Source organism: Pygoscelis adeliae, unplaced genomic scaffold (genome assembly GCF_000699105.1).
Source record: "Pygoscelis adeliae isolate BGI_AS28 unplaced genomic scaffold, ASM69910v1 Scaffold172, whole genome shotgun sequence".
NCBI lineage: Eukaryota > Metazoa > Chordata > Aves > Sphenisciformes > Spheniscidae > Pygoscelis > Pygoscelis adeliae.
Genome location: NW_008824338.1, coordinates 7,964,087 through 7,983,438, shown reverse-complemented (window position 1 = coordinate 7,983,438; position 19,352 = coordinate 7,964,087). Strand labels below are relative to the sequence as shown.

At 40.2% G+C, this 19,352-nt stretch overlaps 1 protein-coding gene across 1 annotated transcript in view; it reads left to right on the top strand.

Moving 5' to 3' along the window:
- Positions 1-15,602, top strand: part of ARID1B (AT rich interactive domain 1B (SWI1-like)) — a 37,244-nt gene extending 21,642 nt beyond the window's left edge. Inside the window, exons 6-12 of the mRNA XM_009319127.1 lie at positions 763-935; positions 2,588-2,738; positions 3,714-3,830; positions 5,374-5,470; positions 8,739-9,528; positions 10,390-10,520; positions 12,511-15,602. Coding sequence (XP_009317402.1) covers positions 763-935; positions 2,588-2,738; positions 3,714-3,830; positions 5,374-5,470; positions 8,739-9,528; positions 10,390-10,520; positions 12,511-14,223 — 3,172 coding nt within the window. The 3' untranslated portion in view covers positions 14,224-15,602. The remainder of the gene's footprint in view (positions 1-762; positions 936-2,587; positions 2,739-3,713; positions 3,831-5,373; positions 5,471-8,738; positions 9,529-10,389; positions 10,521-12,510) is intronic.
- The last annotated feature ends 3,750 nt before the right edge of the window (positions 15,603-19,352 follow it).

Here is a 19,352-nt window from a genome sequence, read left to right as displayed (position 1 = left end):
CAGCAGGAACGTAGCTGAACTCTGAACTATGTACGGAGTCACTCTGAACTTAACATGCTTAGGTTCTTTTTTTCTCCATCTGTAATACTGCAGAAAGGATAACGAGAACCTTTTTTAATCATCTTTAATCCAGATTGAGTTTTCTTTCACTATGTAAAAAATTTTCTTTTGCATTAAGAATAAATCTGGTAGTTATCAGGGAAACTCCATTTTCCAAGCCAAATTTGTAAGGGCTTTAGAACAAAGCTGGCTGCAACCATAAAGGTTAGTGCCTCTCCATAACGGTAAATGGTATTTGGGAGGTAAATCAAGTGTTGCTGTTTAGTCTTTCCTCTAGTAGGAGAGCAATGGGGTGCTTGGTAAATTTGAAAGGTAATAAATATGAAACTGATAAAAAGTAATACTATTTTGACACAGCATATAATTAACCTGTGGAGCTCACTGCCTTGGGGTAGTGAGGCAAACAGCTTAGTGAAATTTCAGAAAGGTTTAGACTTTTATATGAGTAATAGGAACACGCACAGTTGAATTAGATTAAAAACCCTGATCTTTAAGGTAAGTAGCCAGATAAGCTTGGGGAAAAAAAATGGGTAGATTTTTTTAATGATTGTCCATTGTGAAAGTTTTCTGCATCTTCCTCAGGTGTATCCTGCACTGATCACTGCCACAGCATCATGGGCTAGGTGTATTATAGTCCAGTCTGTTTTCACAATTCTTATGAATACATGATGATGTTAATGCCTCCTTTTTCTCATCTGCTAGAAACAGCGCAGTTAGTGTGCATGATCCCTTTTCTGATGTAAGTGATTCAGCATTCCCGAAGCGAAATTCCATGACGCCAAATGCACCATACCAGCAGGGAATAAACATGCCAGATATGATGGGAAGGATGCCATATGAGCCGAATAAAGATCCTTTCGGTGGAATGAGAAAAGGTATTTTCTTTGTGGGAGCTTAAGTGCTCTTCCCTACTTCTATGTAATCAAGAGGTTCTGGTCATTAAAATGAGCTTTTTTACTTTGCTGATTTTGCCATTGGTAAAATGGTATCCTTGTAGCAAAAAGAGAGGTGCAGTGCAATTGTGTTTCATTCTGGTCTGGTCATATTTTCCCCTCTTGGAGTCACACCGTTTATTTTAGACATAACAGAATGCTAAAAATGCTTGTAGGAATACATTTCAGGAAATGGCATAAATTCATAGGGTTAGATTTTGTACAACGCTGTATGTTTCTTCCATAGCTACTTTGCAAATCAGATGCTGGACTTCAGTGTTAGAATGTGAAGTGGCGAAGCAACATGCCTGGTTGTAGTAGGGCTGAACTGGGAATTCACTGTGCAGAACTGAGCAAGTCTCCTAATGCTCTCTGTCGCAGTTTACATATTTTTCAGAATAGGAAAGCTGATTTTTTTCTCACTTGGACAGACCCTGACAAAAGGTGATAAACACACTCAAAGTTTGTTTATTTTTAGAAAGCAAAAGTTAAGATTAATGTCAAACCTGACTCTTGTCCTTTTGGGCACTTAACCTACAGATGGTTTTGTGGATATTCTAGAATGTGCGTAGAATGAATCAATCTTGCATAACTCATGTATAGGAAAGTGGGAGGAAAGAACACAAGCGGGGCTCACAATGGCTGCAAAGAGAAGAGCAGATGGAGGAGGTGAAATTAAGAAAGTGGAAACTGAAAGGGAGCAAAAGGGAGGGATGGGAAGAAGAGGTCCAGAAATCAGGGGAAGAAAGATATGTGATGAAGTGGGGAGATGCTTTAAAAGAGATAGTTAATCTGATGTGATTTTTTTTAAACCTTCCCTTTTTGCCTGGACTGTGGACACTAGCATAACACAGTTGGAGGAAGGGAGAACTCTCTCTGCCTTAGATTCACTTTAGGTTTTATATCCATGTGAGATTAAGTGGGTTTATTGCACTTCGTGGTACATTTCACATTTATTCTTTCGAAACAGAAATGTGTCTGTTCAGTATCTACTATGACGGACTAAAGGATAGAGTCTCTTCCTCTATTTGCTTGGGGATTTATATCCGATAATAGTGGTCAACGTGCCTTTTCTTTGACCCCTAGTATATGCCCATCCTGCTCGAGAAGCTACACTGGGATACTGTATCCTTTCCTTAATGAAATTATGGTATACATGTGTGTATGAGGGCTTTATGGGAAAAAGAAGAGCCTGATTTTGACAGCTTTGTAATCCAAACTAGGAGATTTGCTTTCATCTGATTTGTAACGTTTATGTTTGCATTCATATTTAGCATTGTTTGGGGTGAAAAGAACAAGAGCAAGTTCATCTTCAGCTATGAAGACCACAGGGAAGAAGCCGCCTGGTGTCTAATGAGCTCAGTTCCATAGGATGAGATTACTTTCCTTGCTTGCAGCTCCTTAATATTACAACCATCATCTTGGTAGTGGTGCGGCTTCATGTGTTTTCATCAGACCCTGGAGAGCTTGTCAGACACCAGCTACTTCTCCTTGGCGGTGTTAGGGATCTGAGCCTTATTTTAAAATACATCATTTAATAAAAAGATCTCTTCAAACACCCAGAATAATATATTTGATTTCCCTTACTGTTGCAGTGCCTGGAAGCAATGAGCCTTTCATGACCCCTGGACAAATGCCTAACAGTGGAATACAAGATATGTATAACCAGAGTCCATCTGGAGCAATGTCCAACATGAGCATGAGCCAGCGACAGCAGTTCTCTTACGGAAGTGGCTATGACAGGAGGTGAGTCAATCTTCAGGAAAAAGCAAAGCCCATTAGTGAAAATGATCCTCTCTCTCCCCTTCTCATTTTCCCATTGCACCTTGCAGAGAATATAGCAGCCTACATTTCCTACAGCACCTTACTAAATCACTGGGAGTCAAACCACTGGTAATGACTGAGTCTAGCTGTTCACAGAAATTAATAAGGAGGAATTGTCACACCTTAGAAGTCACTCAAGCTGTAGCAGATCAGCACGTGGGTGTGTTTGACAGCTGCGTTCAGCTGGCTGCTGGGCTGGGCTGGGCTGTGATGGCATAAAGTAGCACTTGAGTTAGCCTTCTGGCCGTGTTTTCACCTAAACAGTTGTTGGTGGGCTTTTTATGAAAAACAAAATACACAGCCTAAATATGTCTGGTTTGTGGTCTGTTAGTGAATTGCCTTTGGAGAGTCTGGAGTCTGTTGTCTGAGCTGTAGGGGCACCAGTCTTGCAGTGTGTTCATCAGGACCGTCATAAGTTGTCTTTCAGTGAAGTACACAAAACAAATTTGATCCTCTTTTGTTTATCCTGGGAAAGGCTTTGAGAGGAAAAAAAAAAATCGGTAAAATCACTGATGTCTAAGCATTGGTATAGCAAGCAGAATGGTTTGGGAATGTTTGGGTTATATTAAGTATTCTGGTAGGTTTTGCAGCTCTGGCTGTATTCCTACTTGTACTTTCATTAGGCTGTGTACTTTAGCTTCACTTTTTGTTTCCTGATGGTAGCCAAAGTGATGCAGCGTGGGCCTTTTAAGTGTAACAGTGGAGTAGTTTTCAGTCAGTAGTTTGAAGTAGTAGATGTGTAGCACATTGCTGGGGAGTCAGTGAGAGTAAGGGTTCCAGTGGAAGGTGATAAGTCAAGAGAATGTTCTCTTTAAGGGTGTGTTTTGTTTTATTTTGTTGGCAATTTTGGAGAATAAGTGCTTTTATCAGAATGAGGTTTCCTTTGTCATTTTTTAGGTCGGATCATGGGCTGGGTCCTGAAGGCAGTATGGGACCACCTGGTCAAAGCAACATGGTGCCTTCAAACAGTGACCCAAGCATGTACTCTCCTAATCGTTACCCTGGCCAGCAAAGGTGAACACTGATTTCTCTGTTTGTAATATCTGCAATAACCAGCTAACGAGTGCTAGCAGCCTCTATGAGAGCACATAGACAGAATGCGTGGCCTCTTGGTGTGTTACTTCTGTTTTGTCTGTTCTTATTTAGGCTTTTACCATTGGTTCAGTTTCTTTGGGGGGCGGAGGCTTGGGTGAATCGGTTGACTTTGTGTAGCCATAGAATCAGAGGTGTTAGAAAAGGAGTATACATCCTACCTTGTGTATCTCCCTGCCAACACTGAACTAGAGCATACTGTCTAGGCCCAAGTTCTCCAGAGCGGCATTAAATGACACCAGTTCTGAAGCTTCCACAACTTCACCTGCCTTGTGGTTATCCTGTGGCTAACAAATTGAACATTTAGAAAGTGTTCCCTTATGTATAACATACGTGTACCTTTGCTCAGTTTTATCTTATTGCATGTACCATCTTGGACAACTGTAGACAATTCCCATCGGTTACGTTGTTCTTTTAACTGACGCTAGGTAATTTCTCTCCATCCACGGCATAATTTTAGGGGATACTGAACAGCTATTGCTTTCACTCTGGTCAACTCGCAAAAAATGTGAGTTTTCTATGCTTTTGGAAAAATTAGGTCCCATTAGTTCTTTTAACATGTCAGGTTCCCCAGTCCTCTGTTTTTCTGACTCTCCCTGATATATTACTTCCATAATTATACTCGAATCATAGATGTGTTCTCACTGGTAGTGTACAGAGAGGAATTACTGACATATTGGCCTGCAATACATTGTTATTTATCGATCTTAATACTTCCCAAGTACTTCATTTCAGCAACCTAAATTTCGTTCACATGTGCTAAAAATATTGCAGTTGCGCTGTAGTGCTCCTCAGAGGTCTTAAAGGCCACAGGTAAGTTTCCAAGTGCAACGCAACTCTGCCTCTTATGTGTATGCTTCATTATGTAGCTTTAATTAAAAATGACATGAATATTAGCAAAATTATGAGTACTGTTTTTACTCAGTAATGATGTATTTAAATGATACATATTGTAAGGAAATTTGTACTCACTTTCTGTCACTATCGTCAGACTAAAATCACGATTTCTCTTTAAATCGGCACTTAAATATTGATTATATTCTTAAATAATCCAGAAAGTAGCTTGCTTGGAGACTGACTTATTAAAACACAAGAATTTTGACTTGCAACCTTTGAGCTGTACATCAGATACTTTTCCACCTAAGATGGGTTCCCAGCGGCTGCAGCTGCCTTTCTTATCACTTTGCTGACCATACGCTGTTCCCATTCCTGACTGCTACCTCTAAATCTCTCTGTTGCATCTTCACTGCTCCTCCTTTCTTCTATCTGCTTTATCTCCTTCCTTCCACTGCCAGCTCCAGCAGAACTGACTACATCAGGCTCAGGACCATAACCACACTGTACCTTCATCTTGTTTCCAAATGGCAAATATCTTCAAGGTGCAAGATCATCAGAGTACTTTGGTTTTCCCGGTGGCTTGGAAATTCCAACAGCTCTAACTGTCGATTTGAATGCTTCATTTTAGGCATGAACCATACGGGCAGCAGTATCCAGGACAAGGACCTCCCTCAGGACAGCCACCATATGGAGGACATCAACCTGGAATGTATCCACAACAGCAGGTAGGAGAGGGGAAAACAGCTATATTCATAACATTTGTTTAATAAATGTCACCCCAAAATTCTGTATACATTCAAAAATTTGTTTATACAATATATGTCTTTTGGCACAGAGGAGCACTGTAGTTCTGGTCAGAATCACAGCCCATATGGATCAGCAGTATATGTGCAGCTATAGGAAAATGTGTTCATTACACTGGAAGAGTGTAAATTTTAACACATGTTCTGTGGCTTTGGATGTGTATCAGGTGATTGTCCCACGTTAATAACCAGCAGACTGGGAAAGTATAATTCGTAGGCTAGTAAAGCGATGCTGCCTTAATTCCAGAAACAGATAGGAAAGCTGCTTGGCTGGCAAGTTGAAGGGCCTTAACTTAATGTCATGCAGCCAAGTGAACCCAACAGAAAACTGGAACAAAGTAAAACGTGCAGCACTCTCAATTATCTAGAATGTTGTGGTGGGTCATATGAGATACCTATCTTTAATATAGATCAGATGGCATATTCCCCACATGTTATCTCTAGTAACAATACAATACAAATACATGAGAGAGAACATTATTAGTATTAAAAATAGTTTAAACATTTGTACATTCCTGTCTCCCTAACTGTGTAATAACTTTGAAAATACAAATTATACTAATGAGACTTTTTTGTTAGGTGTATCGTTAATACCTTGTGGGCAAAATCCCATCTTATAAGTCAATAGCAGAACTCCACTGACTTCCGCAGGATCAGAGTTTCATCCTGCATGTTATTAATTCATTTCTAGTCATACAATAATAAAGTTGAAGCTGGCTTCCAAAATAGAAAGCATTTCTTTATAATATAAAAATTAAAATGTAAGCTAGTTTTCAGCCAATTTCAGATAGTCTCCTTCAGTTTGGGATAGAGTTTTACTAGGAAATTCGGAGGCAGGGGGAGGGGGGGGAGCCTAAAAGAGATCTTAGGTTGCACTGTGCTGAAAATGTGTATAAATTTCAACTTCAGAATTTCTTGCTTATCTCTTTGGTTCATAACATCTCTAAAATAGCATAATCAAAAAACTGTTTTGTTGTTGTTCATGATAGCATATGCCAGCGGTCTAGGTGATTTAGTGGGGAAATTGCAAAGATATATAACAGAACAGTCTGTGATATTCCATGCTAACGTATGCAGGGAATATATTAACTACATGTTCATTTAAGCAAGGAGACAGCTAGAATTTGTAAAAATATATTTGGCCCTGTCCTTAGTGCTGTTTATATGCTTTGTACAATGACTCTTGAATGCAGAATGCATTAATGCAAAAAAGCAGTGAAGAATGAAGGGCAAGGATCCTGGCCAGCCTCAGCCTCTCCCTCCCACTCCCAGAGGATTCCACTTCTTCATTTAGCTAGAGATTAGATTGCCGCTAGCTTATTTTCAGTTTCCTAAATCTCACTCTGTAGTGGTACAGGAAGAATGTGAAAAATGGCCCTTTCGAAGCTTTATCTACAACCTGAAGGCTAGGGAATGACCTGGGAAGGAGGTGCTTGGAGCATGAACTCCTGGGGCTAATGAAGCACTTTGAGCCAGGTTTTTCAATTCCTGTACGAATGCTCATACCCCAAGAGCTATTATGCAGCAGGTGACCTGCGTTGGTGTCTTTTTGTCTTCTGTGAGGTCTCAGAATTCCACATCCCCAGTGGAGAGAGACACACATTGTGCAGCCTCAGTCTCCTGCCGAACCTTTACACAGGAGGGGGAGTTCAGGTGCATCACTGTGCACAGCATTGGGTACCATTAGGCATGTTGCCACTACATACACAAGAGTACTGAACTGCTTTTAAAAAGGCACATGCTTCGTTCCCAAGTGTCTACTTTTAAGCGGTCTGAGTTTCTGTGGCAAAACAAACACCACCTTTTTAGGTGTGGCAACTACCAAGTCAGTTCTTAATGTATAAATTGGTCCCAAGGGTGGAATTTACTACAGCAAGTAGTTTACGTAAGGCTGAAAATAGGTATTTCTCAGATAGCCAGACAGCTCTGTAGCAGGTTTAAAAAAAAATACTCTCATGCAATACAGTAGTTGTGGGTTTATGTGCACCAAAGTTGGAAGATGAGTTTATGACTCCCAGAGCTGTTTTAACTGGCCCATATTGAATACATACAGAATTTTATCTGATTTTAAGTCTAGTACATTAGTATACATTGTGCAATGTGACTGAGCTACAGTTTCCGGGGGAGCCGTAACTTTGAATTTGCCATAGATCATATATTCAAAAATCACCCATTTAATTCACATTTTTTGCTTCAGAGCACTCAGTGTGGTTTGAACTGTGGAACAAACTCCCACAGGAACTAAGGACCGCTGCAAACCTTACCACCTTCCCCTCAAACTGCGACATTTCTTTTTTTGTTCTGCCGTCTTAAACATAAAAACATACAAGCTTGTATGATTTCAAAACAACTCAGCTCCCCCCAGCGTAAAACAGCTTACCTCACACAACATTCCCCACTTGAGAGGGTGAGAAACAAAGAGGGAATAAACCATAGGTGGCAGCTGTTAGTTACATTGCTTAATTCATTACCGATCAGCAGGGTAAGAACCTGCATAAACTAGAACAGAACGTTTGGATGTGACCATTTGCTGTAATAATCTCACAGTAAATTAAATGTGATTAGGGTGATTTGGGAAGAAGGATGGTTGCCCAAACAGGACCGTGTTCCTGGGAATTACACAGAGTAGCAAATGCAGTGGAATGTTTTTTCCTACTAATAAATTTACAGTGTGTAGCCTATGCCCTATTGTAAGATCCAGTGTTTGAGACGTGCATGCTTGCAGGATATCTTGTTATTTTAAGAGTTTATTCAGTGCTTGTCTCTTGAAAAGATTCACTGAGTGGTTTTGAATTTTCTTAAGATTTTTCTTCTTAGTAGACTAAGCATAAAAAAGAAGTGAAAATATTTTAGTTGGTGAGGACCATTGCCCTTTCATGCATGTCTGAAATGACCAGTGGAATTTAATCTGACAGATAGGAAGGAAAAGGGAAAGGGAGAAAATGAGAGCAAGCCTAAGAAAATTTAGCCCAAGGATAAGTTTCCTTTTAGTATTAAGTTATAAGCACAGCAAAACAGAGGCTTAAAAAGAAAGCACTGGATCAAGCGTAACCTGCGTGCCTGACTCTGGAATCAGCACAATCACTCTAGAACTAAGCGCCTTCAGCTTTTTAAATGAGCTTTCAGCCAATATATTTGTATTGTGTATGGAGTAAAAGTGACGCATCTTCTTTCCAAAATTTTTTTTCAGAACTATAAGAGACACATGGATGGCATGTATGGGCCTCCAGCCAAACGCCATGAAGGGGATATGTATAACATGCAGTATGGCAACCAGCAACAGGAAATGTATAACCAGTACAGCAACGCTTACACGGGGCCTGACAGGAGGCCCATGCAGGGACAGTATCCATATCCGTATAACAGGGAGAGGATGCAGGGCCCAGGACAAATTCAGCAGCATGGAATACCTCCCCAGATGATTGGTGGCCCCATGCAGTCGTCATCCTCCAGCGAAGGTCCTCAGCAGAACATGTGGCCAACACGAAATGATATGCCTTACCCTTACCAGAATAGGCAAGGTCCAGGAGGCCCTGCACAGGCCCCACCGTATCCAGGGATGAATCGCACTGATGATATGATGGTACCTGACCAGAGGATAAACCACGAGAGTCAGTGGCCTTCTCATGTCAACCAACGTCAGCCTTCTTATATGTCATCCTCAGCCTCCATGCAGCCTATCACTAGACCTCCTCAGTCATCCTACCAGACGCCACCCTCTATGCCAAACCACATCTCTAGAGCTCCGAGTCCAGCATCCTTCCAGCGCTCTTTGGAAAACCGTATGTCTCCAAGCAAGTCTCCTTTCCTACCCTCCATGAAGATGCAAAAGGTTATACCCACAGTTCCGGTGTCACAGGTCACAGGACCTCCACCCCAACCACCACCGATTAGGCGAGAAATTACCTTCCCCCCAGGCTCTGTAGAAGCATCCCAACCAGTCTTAAAACCAAGACGAAAGATTACCTCAAAAGATATTGGTAAGCATCAAAACAAAAGGCAAATACCAAACTAGGTTGGGAGAAAGGGACTTTGATTTTGATTTTCTTTTACATTTTAAGACTATTTTGACAAATAGTTAACTTTGGTAACTATGATGTGATTGTGTTCAATAAAAATATAATAACACATGCGTCAGTAAGGATGATAGATAAAACTCATCCCAGACGATCTGACATGAAATGAAGGCAGTATTTTATATGGAGACCTGAGGTTTCCAGAAATGCATTAAAAATGAAGCTTGCCTCAGATTTCCAAATTATATGTGTTGAAAGGTCCTTCAGAACGTCTGTTAAATCACCAGTAGAACATCTAGCTGAGCAAAGCTTTTTGTGTTCTTGTTCCATGGAAGCTCATGCTGTTCTGCTGTGCAGTTACAGTCTCTGCCTCCCTTGAATGGCCCCTTTATTCATTCCATATTATTTGTCATGTTTGTTTCTCCCCATGTTCTTTCCCAAGTATCTTCTTATCTTGAATTCCTGTTACATTTCATACATTCAAGTTCTCATACTTCAAGTTCCCACACTCCTGACAGAGTATTCTACCTTAGTTTACCGATTATTTGGTTTAGTCAACTTCTCTACGTTTGTACAATTATTTAGACTTCCGCAAAGTCAGAAGAATGGCCCTGTTAAGATGTCCTCCAGTATTAAGGCTGAGCAGCAGTTACAGAAAAACTGAACAAGACTAAGTGGTGAAAACAGGGTCTTAACCAGTGTTCCAGTAACTATTTCATTTAAATTCTGCATCCTCAGAATGTCACAGTTTAGTCTTTCAGAACTCATTAACGGTCTCCGAGGATGCACTAATACTGTTTTACTTCTCCTCCTTTCTTTCTGCAGTAACTCCTGAGGCCTGGAGAGTGATGATGTCTCTTAAATCTGGTCTTTTGGCTGAAAGTACCTGGGCGCTAGACACTATTAATATTCTTCTGTATGATGACAGCACTGTCGCTACTTTCAACCTCTCTCAGGTAGGTGGGAAAGCAGTATACTTCTCAGCTTTTCAAGGAAAGAAAACTGAAATACCTACAAAAATGCTGAAGTCCTTTAAAATTTACTATAATTAACATAAATTTGAATATTGCAAAACTTCCCTTTTTTACACTTGGTAACGGTGAGCAACAAGAGGTAGCTTTAGGTCGAGTAGGGGAAGTAATAAACCTGAAAGAAGGGTATCTCTTGTAGACAGGAGCACGGAGGAATATAAGAATTGTAGCACTGACAGAAGACTAATGTGTAAATTCACACTCATGATAGCACAAGGACAATCCCAGAAAACGGCAATATGTTAGTAATCTTGTTTAACTTGTGTTTCCATAAAAGGCTTTGCAAAACTATATTAAATTGATCTAAGGCTGTCTTTTGGTGACTACTTGTCTTATTCAGTAGTTCCATACTAGGCTGTGGGTTTTTTTAAATTGTTTATTTTCTCTTTGGTTTCTTCTTCCAGTAAATTAAGTTTGCGCAGAAATATCAGATCGACAATTTAAAGGCTAAAATCCACTGTCTGTCCACAGGATGCAAGTAACACAGGACTTAACAGTGTGTGCTTTTGCCTCACTACCTCCAGCATCTTTCAGCCCTGCTCTAACCATTGGCCTGTTACGTAGTAGTAATAGATGGCATGCTGATAATGCGTATCATCTCAAATTTGCACAAATTAAATATTCAGGTTTTCTGCTCCGTTCATTCCTTGGTTACTAATAGTGTAACTCGTCATTTTTTAAATATAATGACCTTTTTTTTAAATACAGACACAAATGGTACATTTCATCCCACCTAACTTTAGAACTAGGGATATCTATAGCATGATTCATCTCATCCTGAAGTAGAGATCTAAAATAGGGCAGATGAATCATACCCCAGAAATGGCCTGTAAAAGACCATTGATTATAAAAGGAATATAGACAATTAGGTTAGGTGTGTAACTGTTGCAGGTGTTTGAAGTTCAGTGAGGTGAATCTCCTCTGAATTCTATTAGAAACTGCATTAATGCACCCTGTGCAAGTTGCACAGAATACCAGGCATATTTTAAATATATATTTTTTTGTTATTTTTGTCTTGGACTCTATTTCCAATGGCAGTCAGGACTCCATATGATGACTGATAATTCCTGCAGCTCATAAGCATTGGTTTGTTCTTAATTCTTCAAGGGTTTGGCAATCATAAGAGAATGCAGAATGGACAAAATGATACGTTTTGCTGAAAAACTATTAGCCCACGATTAAAAAAAAACATTAAAAGACAGACAATCAGGCTGAATACATCATAACAGCACAGAATTTTTAATAGTATAGCCACTGAGGGTAAATTAATACCGAGTCCAACTACTGCCTTTCCCTAAGAAAGTGATTACAAGTTAATTAAGAGGATTAAACCAAAATGAAAACTGTTTCTGAAGGGTGACTTACAGCACCAGGCTCCAATAACAATTTTTAAATATTGCCAGGCAAAAATGGAACTATCCCAATAGGATGTCAGTACCTAGACCCTGAACTGCAGATTCCTGCAGGACAGTTGGTTTTAGAGGCTGAGAGACAAAGGAGGAGAGGAAGAATTGTGAACTTTAGGCATCTAATAAAAGTACAAATCAGAAAAACTAAGTGAGTTAGAAACTTCAGGGCTTTGTACAGAAAATGAAGAATACTAGGCACTTCCAAGGGGACAGAACAGCTAGGCTAGATGTCTCCTGTAGCTTAAAGGAGACATATGAATAAAGTTCTGTACTTCCCATAGCCGTTACAGTTTTAGCAAATGGAGCCGTGATAGTTTGACATTATATACTGTTTGGACAGACGCTAGAAGAATTTCCTTTGATTAACTTCTGCCATGCAGGACCTAGCCACAGGTCCACAGCAGGAGGAAGGAAATATTCACAGATGCATGCATCGGTGTTACTGATAGGATTCCGTGCAGATGAAAATATTTATCTGATTTTTATGTTCTTTCTTCTCCCCTCAGTTGTCTGGATTTCTTGAGCTTTTAGTAGAATATTTTAGAAAATGCCTGATTGACATTTTTGGAATCCTTATGGAATATGAAGTGGGAGATCCAGGCCACAAAGCACTTGATCACAAAGCAGCCAAGAAAGATGATAGCCAATCCTTGGCAGAGGATACTGGAAAAGAGGAGAACGACGAATGTATTGACTATTTTGATGAAGAGGAGGAGGAGGGGGAGGATGAAAAGGTAGAAGGAGAAGAAAAGAGCATTGTTTTTTCCACTCCTGGTGCCATTGCTGATCCAAGTGAGAGGCCAAAACAAGCCAGTAAATTTGACAAGCTGCCAATAAAGATTGTAAAGAAAAATAATCTATTTGTTGTTGACCGATCTGACAAACTCGGACGCGTTCAGGAATTTGATAGTGGACTTCTCCACTGGCAGCTTGGTGGTGGTGACACAACTGAGCATATCCAGACTCACTTTGAAAGCAAGATGGAGATTCCTCCGCGCAGGAAAGCCCCTCCTCCCTTGAACTCTCCAAGCAAAAAGAAGGACCTCGAGGGGAAAGGTGAATCTGAGGAACAACAAGAAAAAAGTATAACGGCAACCATTGATGATGTCCTCTCAGCTCGGCCGGGAGCACTGCCTGAAGACTCAAACTCTGGTTCCCAAACAGAGAGCAGTAAATTTCCTTTTGGGATCCATCAAGCCAAAAGCCACCGGAATATTAAACTGCTAGAGGATGAGCCAAGGAGCCGGGATGAGACTCCTCTATGCACCATAACTCACTGGCAAGACTCCTTGGCCAAACGCTGCATCTGTGTGTCAAATATCGTCCGTAGCTTGTCTTTTGTGCCTGGCAATGACACCGAAATGTCCAAACATCCAGGCTTGGTGCTGATCCTGGGAAAGTTGATCCTTCTTCACCACGAGCATCCAGAAAGAAAGCGAGCGCCGCAGACTTACGAGAAAGAGGAAGAGGAGGACAAAGGGGTGGCCTGCAGCAAGGATGAGTGGTGGTGGGACTGCCTCGAGGTCTTGAGGGATAATACATTGGTCACATTAGCCAACATTTCTGGGCAGCTAGACTTGTCTGCTTACACAGAAAGCATCTGTTTGCCAATTTTGGATGGCTTGCTGCACTGGATGGTGTGCCCGTCTGCGGAGGCACAGGATCCTTTTCCAACCGTGGGGCCCAACTCAGTTCTTTCGCCTCAGAGACTTGTGCTGGAGACCCTGTGTAAGCTCAGTATCCAGGACAATAATGTGGACCTTATCTTGGCCACCCCCCCATTCAGTCGTCAGGAGAAACTCTACGCTACTTTAGTTAGGTACGTTGGGGACCGCAAAAACCCGGTCTGCCGAGAAATGTCCATGGCGCTCTTATCGAACCTTGCCCAGGGGGACACATTAGCAGCAAGGGCAATAGCTGTGCAGAAGGGAAGCATCGGAAACTTGATAAGCTTCCTGGAGGATGGGGTCACTATGGCCCAGTACCAGCAGAGCCAGCATAACCTCATGCACATGCAGCCTCCACCTCTGGAGCCGCCTAGCGTAGACATGATGTGCAGGGCAGCCAAGGCCTTGCTGGCCATGGCTAGAGTGGACGAGAACCGCTCAGAGTTCCTTTTGCACGAGGGTCGTTTGCTGGATATCTCAATATCTGCTGTCCTGAACTCTCTGGTTGCATCTGTCATCTGTGATGTACTTTTTCAGATTGGGCAGTTATGACATAAGTGAGAAGCCAAGCATGTGTGAGTGGAGATTAGAGGGTCACATATAACTGGCTGTTTTCTGTTCTTGTTTATCCAACGTAGGAAGAAGGAAAAAAAAAGAATCTTTGCTCCTCTGCCCCATTCACTATTTACCAATTGGAAATTAAAGAAATTATTAATTTGAACAGTTATGAAATTAATATTTGCTGTCTATGTGTATAAGTACATCTTTTTATTTTATTTTTTTTAACCAAAGTTGCTGTCTAGTACATTCAAAGGTCACACTTTTTTTTTTTCCATAGATTATCCTTTTCAATGTTCTTTTCCATGTTTGTATTGCATATTTTTTGGGAAGCGAACTAGTGACTTTTTAAAAAAAAAAATGTTATGGCAAACCATTGTATGATGGAAAAAAAAATCTCACCACTTTGAAACAAAAAGGTGAAAAATAACCAACATACCAAGTTCCTGTGTGTTTTATTTTTTCAAATAAGGAAAAAATTAAAAAAAACTTGTATACCATCACCCAAAGCTCTGTGCAATAGAAGATTCTAGTGATGTAGGTGTAGGGGATCAAGGAGGGTGTCAGTCAGTAGTCAAAATACAAAACGATACTGGTTTCTCCTCAGGAGAAATGGTTACATTAGGCTAGGAGCAAAACAAAACAAAAAAGTCAAGTTAAAAGATTTTTTAAACAAAACCTGATGATAAACATCAATTGCTTCCTCACCAGAACTGTCTTGTCTACATCTGTTTTTTTTTTTGACCTTCCACAATGACAGTTCTTCACAATTCCTTTAATCATTTTTTAAAATATTTTTTTATTGCCTAAGGGCCGTGATGTATATAGAAGTTGTACATTAAACATACCCTCATTTTTTTTTTTTTAGTACAAAGTTTTTAGTTTCTTTTTCATGATGTGGTATCTACAAAGTGATAGTAGAATTATTTTTTTCTTTCATTTGGGCCATATCTCCAAAAAATAATTAAAAAAAAAGAGAAAAAAGAAAAAACCCAACACAGAAAACCAACAACTGAGGGTAATGTACAAGTTTCTGTATGTATAAAGTCATGCTCTATTTCGGGAGAGCAGCCGATCACAATTTGCTTTATAAATCAAGGTGTGGAAATGGTTACGTATGGATTGATTTAAGAAAATGGTTACCAGTCTACAGACAAAAAAAAATATATACAGGAAAAAAAAAAAGGAAGAAACACAACTTCAAAGATTTTTCAGTGACAAGAATCTGCATTTGTATTTCAAGATAATGTAGTTAAAAAAGAAAAAACTTGATGTAAATTCCTCCTTTTCCTCTGGCTTAATGAATTTCATTTATTCAGTATAAAATCTTTATATGTTCCACATGTTAAGAATAAATGTACATTAAATCTTGTTAAGCACTGTGATGGGTGTTCTTGAATAATGTTCTAGTTGCAGTGTGGAATATCAGAAAGCAAACTAATTACAAGAAAGAGCAATAATGGTTATTCTCTTTCCCCTACTTTATTATTATGACCTTCAAAAATATTACGCTATTGTATTGCGGCAACTTGCTCTCCTTTTAGAAAAGCCTTCTCGCATTAGAGAGAAGTGTTTTTAATTATTATTTATAAAACCATGGAGCCTCAAAGGGGAAGACATGGCTGGCAAATGATAGTTCTGACTATGCAGGTATCCAGTCTCCGTGCCGTGTCTGGGGGACTGAAGATGGATGTTAGAAAGAGTGACAAAAGATTTTGTTAAAGCAATAACCAACTTGAAGAAATTGATCTGTATTCACTACCTGTAATTCTCTCTGTTGGTTAAAGGTGCAAATACCCCAGTGATGTGGGTATTTAGAATAAACACCCACCCACTTCTCGATACTGTATGTGTCATTGCATACTTACGTGGCCTCTCATCCTGGGAGTCCCCCATTAAAGCGGATCAGGCTTTAATAGAGCGCATCCATCGTTATAATTGGTGGGAGATGGCCATTTCAGTTTCAGGAATTAGCTGGTTTCAGGTACATCCGCTCTCACCTGGTGATACCTTGTTGCTGAATATTGTTCAAGCACTAATTTTTGCTATTTCATCTTGGATCATTGACTTTGTTAGTGTGACCATAAAAAGCTAATAATAATCAATTTCCCTGGAATTGCCACATAATTACACTGTTAGTGGATATCCTCCTCCCCTCTCCAATAACAATACAGAGGTACTTGAAAATTACAACCCCCTTTGGCATACTGCCCATCTTGTTCATATAGATTGCTGTAACATTAATATATGTAAGAGAATTTCAGAGACAGGTGAAGTACATACAATTACAAGCCAAGTTTGAAACGTGACTCCCTAGTGTCGTGAAAAGTAATTTCTCCTTCTAGCTTTTCTTATACAGTAACCTCTCCACTCCCACATCACCTGCTGCAGTGGTCTGTCTTTCTCTTGCATATCGCTGCATTCAGAAGTAGATGGTGAATTACAACCCACTTGTAACTCTTCATCGCAGAAGGAGGCGTATTTCAGGGATGATTTTTACAGCTTAATACTGGGCAGCGTGGAAGCAGTATCCCCTACTAAACTTACTTCTTGCTAACATTTTACTGCTTGATATTACCCCATAGATACAAGCAAGCTGTGAAATAAACTCTCTGCTGAGCAATACTCACTCCTTTCTTGTCGAGGACAAGAAAGGACATCTGTTCTCTTTTTCTCTTCAGCATTCAGACCCAGAGTCCTCTGGGGGGAACTACACCTGGGGCAAAACGCTGTGAGCTGTCAGAGCTAGCGCCTTAGTGTTTTTCAGGACTGCTCCGAGCCTGGTTAAACGGTGTGGTGGAGGAAAAAAACACCCAGCTCGCCAGCCAACCACATGCTGTCCATGTGTATGTAGCATTGCTGCCACTTTTCCAGTTGGGCCAAGAACTAGCTGGGGAACTGGAAGAATGGAAGGGAAATGTTAATAATACAGATTCTGCCCGAACATGATTTTATGCTGTTACAGTAGGAGTAGATGATCTAAATCCCTGGTTAGTATTACAGCACATTTATCAGAAGAAAGGCGAAGTGTAAGAACTCCGATTCCCTCTGTTGTCTACCTATGATTTCACTTCTCCTGCAATGTTCTCTTAAGCCTTTGGAAAAGACCTCTCCTGAGACTTGTGAACTTAGCATGTTCTGACTGAACCCTGAACAAGTTTGAGCTGCTGTTGGTATTGTTCCCACAAGAGGTATTTCGGTTTTCAGCTTTGGAAAAAACCTCTACATTTTTGTGCTGATGTGATCGCAGATACTCTGTAGTGAAGCTCAGACGAGTACCATCAAGAAAGTGCAATACTTGAAATTCTAGAACTGCAATGAGTTATTTAGGGGAAAGCAGCCAATTAGTATTTTAGGCAATAATCAAACGCAAATATTTGACTAATTGACCTATACCAATAAGCTACCTGTTTCTTTGGCAGGCCCAAGCAACTAATTGCTTATAGATTGACAAAGCAGCAATATAGAGTCCCTGAATCTTACTGACCTTCAGAATCACTTCAGGAATTAAAAGATGCCTATCCCCTTTGGCAGGATAAAACGGTTGTGTTTCTTGTTAGCATAATTTCCTACACTATCCTTTCAAAAAAAACCAAAATGAAACAAAAAAAAAAAAAACACATGAAAACATCCTGCTCAGAAACACCACATTTTCAACTACTCAAAAGGAAGGATGCAGAAGAAAAATTCATCCACATGCTTTCTCTTCCATCTTCTTTCACTGTTTTACACAACAATCAGTGAATTCTGTGCCATACATTACTACTGTGAGACCATTATCTTTTTGGCTTGGATACATCCAGAAGAAAGATTTACTCACTTACTTAGAGAAATATTGTAGCAAAAGCATACGCTTGTCTTCTACATTAATGATTCCTGTACAACACTTTCACAGTGCAATGCAGGGTACACCTCTTACTTTACAAATAATATGAAAACCCCTCTTTGTCATAAATGACAACTACACTTGATTCTTTATTACTAAAACACTTCCATCCATAAAAGATCCAGCCGTTACAGGGGGTGGGTTCATTTCAACCAGTGTTTTAATCCATGGCATCATGCTTCACTCTCATTCTGAAGCTGCTGTTCAATGTTACTTAGTAGCAAAGAAAAAAAAATCACTATCATCTCCTCTGTTCCCCCCTGTACAAAAGGAAGGGTTGTAAACGTCCATAGTGCAGATGCCCAAGCTAACCTGAAACTGAACTGGAACGTGGGAACTGAACTGAGGTGGCACACAGCTAGTTCACCCTTTCCAGAAGCTGTGTGTAGGTTCTTTACTCTGCAAGTAGTAGTACTGGTGTACCTAAGAAATAATACACACTTATTGCCCAAACACTGTAATCAGACTATCGCCGAATTCAGTCTTTTTTGTGTTTTAAATAGGAGCACAGTCTCAAATTTTGAGACGAGTTCTCCAGAGAGGGATGATGACTTTATTTTTATCACCATCGACCTGGTAATATCAAATAAGCGGAAACCACTCACATACAAAACCACAAAGCAGTCCCTGCTGCAAAAAGCTTATTTTCCAAGTCATGAACAAGTAACTGCAGGTGGAGACAAGACAGGAGAAAATGGAAACAAAAGCAACAGTAAACTGAAAAGGCAGGTACCACTCTTGTAGCAGAGTGGAATTATGCAGGTCTAGAATATGGCCCCGTACCACCTGCAAATTTAATTTTCCTCAGGCTAATTTGTGAAATTTCTGGGGGCTCCCCCCTTCTGTTTTCTCATTATGAAATCTCTACACTTCCCATGCCCAATTCCTTTCCCTCCATCCCTCACAAAGATTTAACGATTATTGAGAGGGAGAAGTACTGAGGGAGGAAAGGGAGAAAAGACATGGCCATTTGGAGAAAGGGAGGCAGAACACGAAGACAGAGCTGAAAGAAAAGCGTCCTATGTCCCTGCTGCGTTGCTCTATTTTTACATTTGGGTCTTTCCAAAGAAATGAATGATTAAACCAAGCTAGGGGAATTCGGCATTTCATTGGTGGTTGGTATAAAGAAAAAAGGAAGTAAAAAAGAGATTTTTAAGAGGTAGGGGAAACAAGGGAAGGGAAGGCAAAGATCAGCCTCCACGTGCAGACCGGTAAATTCCATTTTTACTTAATTACA